This window comes from Siniperca chuatsi, linkage group LG9, assembly GCF_020085105.1.
Source record: "Siniperca chuatsi isolate FFG_IHB_CAS linkage group LG9, ASM2008510v1, whole genome shotgun sequence".
Lineage (NCBI taxonomy): Eukaryota > Metazoa > Chordata > Actinopteri > Centrarchiformes > Sinipercidae > Siniperca > Siniperca chuatsi.
Window position 1 is genome coordinate 23163137 of NC_058050.1, and position 10513 is coordinate 23173649.

General features: G+C 40.5%; 2 protein-coding genes across 23 annotated transcripts in view; both read right to left on the reverse strand.

Moving 5' to 3' along the window:
* macf1b (microtubule actin crosslinking factor 1b) overlaps nt 1–1131 on the reverse strand; it is a 33373-nt gene extending 32242 nt beyond the window's left edge. Inside the window, exons 1-2 of the mRNA XM_044209219.1 lie at nt 637–1131; nt 408–466 (exon numbers count right to left, since the gene is read on the reverse strand). Coding sequence (XP_044065154.1) covers nt 408–466; nt 637–765 — 188 coding nt within the window. The 5' untranslated portion in view covers nt 766–1131. The remainder of the gene's footprint in view (nt 1–407; nt 467–636) is intronic.
* A 470-nt stretch (nt 1132–1601) lies between these two features.
* Nucleotides 1602–10513, reverse strand: part of plecb (plectin b) — a 130856-nt gene continuing 121944 nt past the window's right edge. For all 22 annotated transcript variants that reach the window (XM_044209200.1, XM_044209217.1, XM_044209199.1 and 19 more), the window contains 3 exons: nt 2903–9995; nt 2577–2693; nt 1602–2426 (listed from right to left, as the gene is read on the reverse strand). In XM_044209200.1, coding sequence (XP_044065135.1) covers nt 3822–9995 — 6174 coding nt within the window. In that variant the 3' untranslated portion in view covers nt 1602–2426; nt 2577–2693; nt 2903–3821. The remainder of the gene's footprint in view (nt 2427–2576; nt 2694–2902; nt 9996–10513) is intronic.

Genomic DNA, 10513 nt, shown 5'->3' on the forward strand with positions numbered 1-10513 from the left:
ACTATGTGCTCACTTCACAATTCATAGCTCTGTCTTTGTGTTGTTGGCAAATGCAGACGCCCCAGTCTACAAAGCTGATACAATTCAGCAACTGTCACAGGCTGTGTGTTGTTGTTTATTTATTCATTTATTTAACCTGTCTGTTGTTGGCCACTTTCAATCAAGCAGGTCACATGTGGATTACAATATTTGCTTTAATTATAAAATAAATTAAAATGTATTTAAATTGTTAAATTCAAAAGTATCTACATATATGATGAGCCATTAGTGCTTATATTGGACATAATCTGAAACTCATTTAGTATTTCTTAAAGATGTTCCAAATAATAAGTTAATCAAGGACCAAGTTACCTCTTATTGTGGCACTCTGTAAAGAGGATGAATGACAATCTTACACATTAGCATACCCATATCTCTGATCCTGTGATGTAGGTGAACGTGATCCAAACAAAGCATCTCCTTTATCCTGCAAGAGACCATTTAAAACAAATATTAAGAAGACACAAGTTCCTGTGTTTTGCTTACTTTTATAGCATTTCCAGCTGCTTGTGCTGACACTGTTTATTCAACAGTTCATTACTGTATACAGGATATGATGATGTGAGTGTTTTTACACTTTCTTCTCTGTGTTCTTACCTCCCCACCTCCAGCCTCTGATGCAGGGAGAGCTGGGAGGGAAAGGGTCAGATGAGAGTAGTCAAGGGAGCTGAGTGAAGAATTCTTGGAGGTGAATGCACTGTTGCGTCTGTTGGCAGGCTCCTCCATCAAACCCAGTGGCTAATGTTGGCACATAGAGCAAAATCTGTTTACATTTGGTATGAGGGAATTGGATGTAAATCCACATGCATAATAGTAATGTCCAATGGAGAGGTGATTTCAAATGATGACACAACACAATTCTGGGGGAAAAACTCAAAACGTGTCATTTTGTGGGGAGCTAAAATAGGTATTATGTAGGTAGTATTGCATAAGCATCAGCCTTCAAAAACCTTGTCACACCCTCATTAAACTGACAATACCTAATCATCACAGTAAACATAGACCTCAGTGGATTCATAATATGATCACTAGAGCAGGTGTTGGACTAAGTAGCTGTTTCACTTGCTTCCTTGGGGATGAGTGTAGGTCAGTCTAACACTGCCCTCATGTGGTCAACTACTGCTTTTTCTACAAGATTGATTTGACACTATTATATCAACAAAGACCTTGCGCAGAATATTAATGCAACTGTTGGTGTCTTATAACCACTGGTTATCACTTTCATAAAATAAAATCTTTCTGTGCAGTGGTAAAGAAGGTAAACATTGGAAAAACATGGTATTACTGTTCCTCTGTGACATGTTTGCAATATTCACTTTAGCCTTCATATACATTATGAGCAATACATCAAGTTATTACTTTTATTTGCATATATTAACATATAGAACTAGCTGCTGTGCTGTAATATTTTTGCACGGTGGGATGGAAAAATGGCATTATGTGAAATGCCTTATTTTTGATTTTCTAGTGTCATTAGTATTCCAATGTAACTTAAGACAGCAGCACTAAAAAACATATTCTCCTTCAGATGCATAGGTATTGATGTATGAATGACAAGAGGGCCTCTTCAGAGCACATTTATTTACAACAGTGTTATTTTCAGAACATACAACAGAATCCACTCACCATATCATTCAAAGCAAAATCTGCCCCATAAGCAAAACAAACCAGTTAGTTTGTGATTTTATATATTGCTAAAATTAAAATCAGCAGTTACATCTGCAGTTGTCTTTATTTTACACTAACATTTTTCCCAAATATCCTTTGTAAAGTTAGTAAAACATGCAAGGCAAATTCATAACATATCAAAAACTTGATGAAAACAACAACAAAAAAAAGATTTACAAAGGTAAAACACTAGAGATACATAACAGAAATACTTGTTATGGAAAAATATACTATAAGCAAAATAAAGCTTCAAGCTGTTTTGCAGTTTGCAAAGGAAATCTGTGGCAAAATGTCAACTGAAATGAGTTAATTTGATATAATACATACATTCATGCAATGTGGTGATGTATCAAATATGTCAATTATCGAAATGAATCTTATTAGCACTTTGGTTGGACTGAATTTACAGACAGATAATACAAAAATATACTCAGTGGACTTAGGACGAGCTAAATTAATTTGTGCTGTTCTACAACTACAGTTAATCCCAATTTAAATGAAAGAATAAACATGCAGATGTGTGTATGCTTTGGGGGTGTTTTCTAAAAATCTGAATATGGCAACATAAGTATCACTATTAGAATTCAAGTAATCTGAAAAAAGATCATGAATGAAGTGTGTTCCTTGAAAGGTATCCCAAGTTGGTGTCAGGTTGACTCAGCCTGATCTTTCTTCAAATGTGATGTGCAATGGAAGAAAGGACATACTCAATGGCAGATCTAGAAACAAAAAAAAAACAACTATGAATTGAAATCAAAATAAACCAAACCAAGCATGCAACATGCAGCAAAACAAATCTTGATGAAACGTAGCTTCATCTTATACAAATGAAATGAAATCATGTTTTCAAAAACATTTATATACTGTACCTGTGTAACTGTGCGAGGATGACATGGACTCACAAATCCATCCAAGTTGAGGGGATCGTATGCCCCAGCCAACTGAGTATCTGTACTTATAAGTTGGATTCTGAGGGACTGAGGCAGCTGTCAAAAACAACAGGATACAAAAAACTGTCAATCAGCAGTAATGATAATTTTTAATAGAGATAGTTCACTAGTGATATCACCAGGTAGTGTGTGGGATAGGGGAAAAAATGGCATAATTTAGGCTGTGAGATGTGATCAAAATCAACTGAAGAAAACAGACAACAAAACAAACATAATGAAAACAAAAAAAACTAATTTCAACTTACAAGAACCAAAATAACAGGAGGCAGGTCTGTATGGGAGAGCAGGATCAAGTCTGACATCATCTTGGGATTTACCAGGAACACTTGATTGATGGTGAATATAAAGAATCCAAAACTTGGAGTGTATAAAACAATGGTGTAATGAAGTCAAATGCAAAAGTCCACTGAATATAAAAGGGCATAAGTACAAAGTAACGACAGATGTAAAACTGGTTTCAGAACAGTCTGCATAATTTTAATTCTGGCACTTCTTTTCAGTGTTGTATTCCTGTAGTGTATCATTTTGTAGTGTCTCACAGGTGTATTCTTACTGGATATATTATTTAGCTAGTTAGCATAAAAACAAAATTTGCCCATACTCTATACAAACATTTGAAGGCATCTATGTATTTTAGTCTGTTAAAAACATTAGAACTAAGCTGACATCCAGTATCTCATTAAGTAGTACTGTTGAAAAAGATAAAAAATAGACAAATATTCTTGAATTTCAAAGGAAACAAGGAATACTGGAAAAATATTTCGGTTTGACAGTATATATTAGTTTCAGAAAGCACAAGTATACAACTTTTTAACAAGTGTAAAATGAAAACTATAAATTCACTTAAAACAGCAGAAATGTCATGCTTTGCTTTGAAAAGTATAAACTGACTTAGTAATCAGTACTAAGGAAAATTTATATTTTGTATATCTAAAAATGCTTGGTTATGTCTCAATATATGAGGCACATGTTTAGACATCTGTTATATATGAAAAAAAAACAATAGCCTAGGCAATTCTTGATGTGACCACATGCAGGGCAGAATAAATAAATTATATTTTCTTTGTTGCTGTAACAATGTTTTCTTGTGACAAATGCAACTGTAAAGTGCATTAATATTGTTGGTTCTTAATCACAAGTTGTTAGGAAAACAGAACTAGCTAATCAGAATCTGCGGCTGTAGCCAGTTGAAGAGGATGTGAAGGAGGAAGATGAGAAGTTCATGCTGAAGCCAGAGCCGGCATCAATGCTGCCTCTCCTGGAGCCTGTTCGGGATCCGGTCCTTGAGCCAGTTCGGGAGCCATAGGCAGATCCAGGGCCACTGACATTGTAGGGACTGTAGAGGCCTTTGCTGGACTGTGAGGAGGCCTCCAGAAGCCTTAGACTAGATCCTTCCTCGACCATGCTTTTGTCCATGGCATCTCTGAAGGAGATTTTCAGTTTGGTTTTTGGACATGTTAGATATTTAGAATAAGCACTGACATCTCTCAGTTTCTGGGCAGTGCGGGCATCAATTGTGCCCTTCCTGATAGATTCATCTAGTGGCACTCTGCCCTCAACATCAGGCTCAATAAGTCCACCAGTCAGATACTGGACCTCAAGGAAACGCTGCCCAGCCTCATAATACAACCAGCCCTTCTTTAGAGCCTGGGAGGCAGACATCTTTACTTTAGTTCTGGGGTCTTCAAATCCATTGAATGCTTTTTGAGCCAGGTTGAGGCGATCAACCATGACTTTATCCACCAGGCCTTTTTCTGAAGCATCAGTAACTGAGAATCTCTCCCCAGTTGTGGGGTCAATTATTCCTCCTGTGCAGGCTTGGGCCTCCAACAATCTTTGGCCTGTGATGTTGTCTACCAGGTTTCTGTGTATGGCCTCAGTGATAGACACCTTCTCCAGTGTGTCTATGTCTAAGATTCCAGCTATGGGGCCAGTCTCCTCTGTTGGGTCATTCCATATGACTGCAGGTGGTTTAATGGAGGGTATGGGGCTCATAGGAGAGGAGTAGGTGGAACCAGTGGTGGAACCAGTGGTGGATCCAAAGGACGATGAGCGAGAGCGGAAGCCTCCAATGTTTCCAGAGAGCATGTCAGCAAATTCTGTGATGGACAGGTTTCCAGCTCGGTATGTATCAAGAGCCTTCTGGTCAATGAGGCCACGTGAAAGAGCATCGTCAACATCATACTGTCTCCCTGACCTCCTGTCAATGATAATGGATTTGACAGTACCATCAGAAGAGGTCATTGTGATCTCTTCCCATTCACACTCCTGCTCAGCAAGCTCCAGGTAGGTTTGGTGGTCAATTAGTCCCTTTCTGTAGGCCTCGTACACAGTCATTTCTTTGCCTGTCTCTGGGTCTACGATGACAACTCTGCGTTTACGAACTGAGGATTTGGAGGAGGTCTTCCTTTCCCGCTTCTTTTCTTTCAGTAGCAGGAGCACTAGGCCAGTGTCGGGATCAGTGATGCACCTCTCCATGAGCTGGAGGTAGGTTAGGTTTTCCTCAGTGTTGGGATCAAAGAAGCCTTTGGTGTCATCAGATGGATCTGTCAGGATCTCATTCATTTCCTCATCAAAGAACCCACGTTTGTAGGCCACCTCAACTGGCAGACGGTGACTTTCCTCTGGGTCAATGATTCCACCTGTCGCAATCTGGGCTTCCAGGAGACGGATACCATGGTCTTTCAGGATGAGCCCCTTTTTCATGGCCTGGAACAGGGAAATAGTTTTGCCTGAATAAGGATCTCTATATCCTGTCACTGCACGCTCAGCAGAGAGGAGCTTGTCTTTGAATTCTGGTCCTACAATTCCCATTCTCACTGCTTCATTGACAGTCAGTTTGAGGTTTTTGATTGGATCAATGACATACCCTGTGGATGCCTGAGCCTCAAGGAGTTCAAATGCAGTGCCTGGCCTAATCATGTTCTTCTTCATGGCCTGGTAAATTGATAGACGTTCTTTTGTGGACTCTACAAATACACCAGCAATACAGCTTGTGCCTTCAAGGTACCTTGATAGTTTATTGCTAACCTCCTCCACTGAAATAAGACCTTCATTCAGTTCAGTGACAGTCTGCTGGTCAATAATTTGTGAGCGGAGCAGCTCCTCCATTGTGATCTCTTTCCTCAGACCCTTGAACATCAGCCTCTTGTCTCCCAGGGAGAGTAGGCGCAACCCACCATCTAACTTGCATCTCTTGAGCAGCTGTGCATATGACAGGTTCTCTTCAGTGACAGGGTCAATAAATCCTTTAACATCGTCAGTCAGCCTCTCGTTGGTTTCCTTGTTGATATAACCTCTTTGCATGGTAATGTCTGCTGGCAGGTGGAACTGGAATTCAGGATCAATAATACCACCAGTGGCATTTTGTGCCTCTAACATTTTCAGAGCATAATCCTCTGGAACGAGATCCTTTTTCATGGCCTGGAAAAGAGAGATGATTTTCCCACTGTATGGATCTTTATATCCTGTGACTGCTCTCTCAGCTGAAAGAAGTTTATCATGGATCTCAGGGCCGACAACACCCTTACGCACAGCTTCATCAACCGTGAGTGTTTCATTTTTAACTGGATCAACAATGAATCCTGTAGCAGCTTGTGCTTCTAGGAGGCTGAGGGCTATTTCTGGTTTAATAAAACCTCTCTTCATTGCTTGGTATATGCTTATTTTGGAGCTTGAGTCAGTTGTGACCCCAGCAACACAGCCTGTGCCATAGAGATACTGTTTCACACTGGTCATCTCCATTATGTCACGGATGTCCCTCTTGCCCTGTTTAAGGAGGTTGTATGTCTCCAAGTCAATGATGCGGGCATTGTAGAGCTCCTCAATAGTTATCCTTCTCCTTATAGTCTTATATGACAGTGGACTATCATTTCTGATGATCTCTCTCTGCTCCATGATCTCAATAATAATGATAATCATCCGCTCTTTAGTGATTTTACCAGAGCGATATTCATCCATGAGCTTCTGCCTCTCCTGCTCTGGAAGCAAATTTGAGTTCATGATGTCCCAGAGGTTTGTTGGTTTATCAGCAAAGCCCTCAAATGGAATGTCAATTTGGGTGTCTGTCAGATCACTCTGTGTTTGTTCCTCTGTGTAGAGGTATGTTTTCTCCACAACAGTTGGAGACTGAGCCTTGGAGAGTGGGAGGATGTACAGGCCTGTCTCTGGATCTCTTTGGCACTTATCTTTAAGCTGTCTGTAGGTAACATTCTCATCAGTTTCTGGATCTGAGAAAGCCTTGTTATCATCAGATGGCTCAGATAGGGTCTTGGCAATTTCTTTGCTGAAAATGTTCTTCTGATATGCAACATCAGTTGGGACACGGTGGCTGTTTACAGGGTCGATGATTCCTCCACTAACCATCTGTGCTTCCAGCAGTGGCATGGCATGCTCTTTCAGGATAAGATCTTTTTGCATTGCTTCAAAGAGGGAGATTTTGTTGCCTGTGAATGGATCTTTATAGCCAGTGACAGCTTTTTCTGCAGAGAGGAGTTTTTCATGTAGCTCTGGACCAACAAGGCCTGACTTCACTGCCTCATCTACTGAAATACACTCGTTCCTCACTGGATCTACAATGAACCCAGTGGCAGCCTGGGCCTCCAGAAGTGAAAGACCTGTGTTGTGTCTGATGAGCTTTTTCTTCATAGCCTGATAAATGCTCATTTTCTCTTTTGTCTGCCCCAGGTAGATGCCAGCAATGCTATCTGAGCCCTGAAGGTATTTATTGACATTGGGATTCTCACTGACTTGTTTAGGTTTTGTTTTGCCTTGTTGAAGGAGGTCAAAGGTTGGTTTGTCAATGATTTTGGAATCATACAGAGAGCCTGCAGGGACAGGAGCTCTCAGTCCCTTGAAGCTGGACTGTTCTTGATTCTTGGCTTCTTTCTCATGTACAATTGTGATAACAATCTTGATTATCTTTTCAATTGTAACCTTTCCTGACCTAAACTGTCTGAGCAGGTCAAGCCTTTGTTCCTCAGTGAGGTATTCAGAGGTGATGATTTCCCAAATGGTCATCTTCCTGCCCTTAAATGGTCCAGAGTCAAGCTCCACAGTTGCCTGGGTCATAGCCTCTTTTGTCTGGTCCTCTGTGTATATTAGCTCCTCCTTTGAATTGATTGCTTCATCAGTGAGAGGCAGAAGCTGGAGACCAGTTTTCTTGTCAGTGACACATCTGTTGAAGAGCTGTGAGTATGTGACAGTTTCTTTTGTGTTGGGGTCAAAGAAGCATTTAGTTTCATCAGTGGGACTGCTCAGAATCTGCTTCATTTTGTCATCAAAATAATTTCTCTTACAGGCCACATCATGAGGAATGCGATGGCTCTTTACTGGATCAATAATGCCACCGGTGGTCATTTGGGCATCAAGCAGTCGGATTCCTTGTTCTTTAGGTATGAGATCTTTTTTCATTGCCTGGAACAGAGATACAGTCTTTCCAGTGTAAGGATCTTTGTATCCTGTAACAGCTCGCTCTGCAGACAGAAGTTTTTCATGCAGCTCAGGACCAACAACACCTGCTTTGACAGCTTCATCAACAGTGTACTTCTGATTATGTACAGGGTCAACCACGTAGCCTGTTCCTGCTTGGGCTTCAAGCATATTCAAGGCAGGCCCTGCCCTCATCATGTCTTTCTTCATAGCTTGATAGAAGGACATTGTCTCCTTGGATGAGTCAATAACTACACCTGCAATGCAGTTTGTACCCTTTAGTGCTTTGTGGACAGACTTCATTTCAGATACCTCTTTGACTGTCTTATTGCCCTTGTGCAATTTGTTGTACAGGTCTTTATCAATGATTTTGGATTCCAGGAGCTCAGTGGCAGGGACAGGTGCTCTCAGACCATCAAAGGTAATTTCATTCTTTTTCTCTTTCTCCTCTGCCACAGTAATCACAATCCTAATGATTTTTTCAATTGTGATTTTGCCTGTCTTGTATTGACGGAGAAGGTCCTTCTTCTGGTCCTCAGTGAAGTACTCAGAATTGATTATTTCCCAAATGGTGACAGTCTTTCCCTTGAATCTTCCAAATGGCACAGACACAGTTGTTTTGTTGAACACATCCTTGGTCTCCTCCTCTGTGTATATACTTGAGCACTGAGCAGCTTTGTCTGTGATTGGCAGGAGTAGCAGACTGGTGTCAGGGTCAGTGGTGCATCTTGCCATTAGCTCAGAATATGTCAAAGGTTCCTGAGTGCTGGGGTCAAAGTATCCCTTTGTGTCATCTGAAGGGTTCTCCATAATCTTGTTCATTTCAACATCATATTGTCCCTGTTTATATGCTACTTCATTGGGTACACGGTGACTATTGATAGGGTCGATGATGCCACCAGTTGCAAGCTGAGCCTCAAGGACTCTGATGGCATGATCATGTTCCATCAGACCCTTCTTCATTGCTTCAAAGACAGAAATCTTCCCACCAGTGTATGGATCTTTGTAGCCAATAACTGCCCTCTCAGCTGAAAGCATTTTGTTGTGCAGTTCAGGGCCAATCAATCCTTCCTTGACAGCCTCGTTAACAGAAAGTTTCTGGTTGTTAATAGGGTCTAACATATAACCTGTGGCTGCCTGGGCTTCAAGAAGGATCATGGCTGTGCCTGGAGTAATCTTCTTCTCTATTGATGCTTGATAGATTGGCATTTTTTGATTAGATGGTGTCAAAACACCAGCAATGCAGTTCTTTCCTTTAAGAATTCTTTTTAGATTTTCAGTCTCACCAAGCACTTGCACAGTGGTTTTGCCATTTTTCAGCTTGTCAAATTCTTTTTTGGGTAAAAGACCAAGGTCAAGAAGTCTGCTTGCAGGCACCTTATCACGGATGCCGTCAAAAGCCAATGGATCTGGTCTCTTCTCCACACTGTCTACCACGTCACCAGCATTTTGGCCATTGTAAACATTCTTTGTTGTCTCAACCATTGTTACATGGATGAGCTCTTTGTTTGGGTCTTTCTGTGCTTCCTCAAGCTGCTGCAGCTTCTCACGCAATTTCTGGTTCTCTTCTGCAAGAATCCTTTCCTGCTCTAGTCTCTTCTTCTCCAGTTCCTGCATTTCTTTTTGCTTGTTAAGCATCTCTTTCTCAGCCTCTTTTTGTTTGTTGAGGGCTGCATCCATGGTAGCCTGGAGTTTCTTCTTCTCCTCCTCCATCTGCTGTCTATGGTGTTCCTGTTCATCTTTGAGAGCTTTGGCCTTTTTGACTTCCTCTTCAAACTGGCTCTCCAGCTTCTTTTTCTCATCTTCAATTAGCTTCTCCTTCTTCAACAGCATCTCCTTTTCGGTCAGGAATGTCTGCTGGAGCACTGTCTTCTCATGTTCAATTTGTTTCTGCTGTGTATCAGCCAACTGATAAAAAAATAGAAAACATAAGTTTGTTAGGTATATAGGTGAGGTACATATATTCTTTACATATTTTGTTTATGTAACAAGCTTATGTTACGTATCTAAATTGTTCATTAAATTTGTAATGGATAAGATTTGTACAATGCACTCTGCTTATGCATATGGAGATAAAAATAATCCCTAAGTGAAGCTATATGTGTGCTTTTCTGCAGTTTCTTTTAAAGGATGATAGTTCAAAATTGATGCAGTTTTTTTCCTCTAGCATCCTTGTTTTAAGGATTCAGGATAAAACATCATCACATTGGTGTAATTTTTTCCAGTCCAGAACAACCATTATCATGACGTTCCTCAACTATGAAAAAAAAAAGTAAGGTAAAAATGTAACTGACTTGAATAAACTGTCACAAGACTTCAGCCTGAACTTGAACTTCATCCCATTTTTAACATAATTTTTGATGAATATTGTCCTGCCAAAAAGAAATGGGACAGAACATTGTCTGCAAGGACACAATTATTACCTT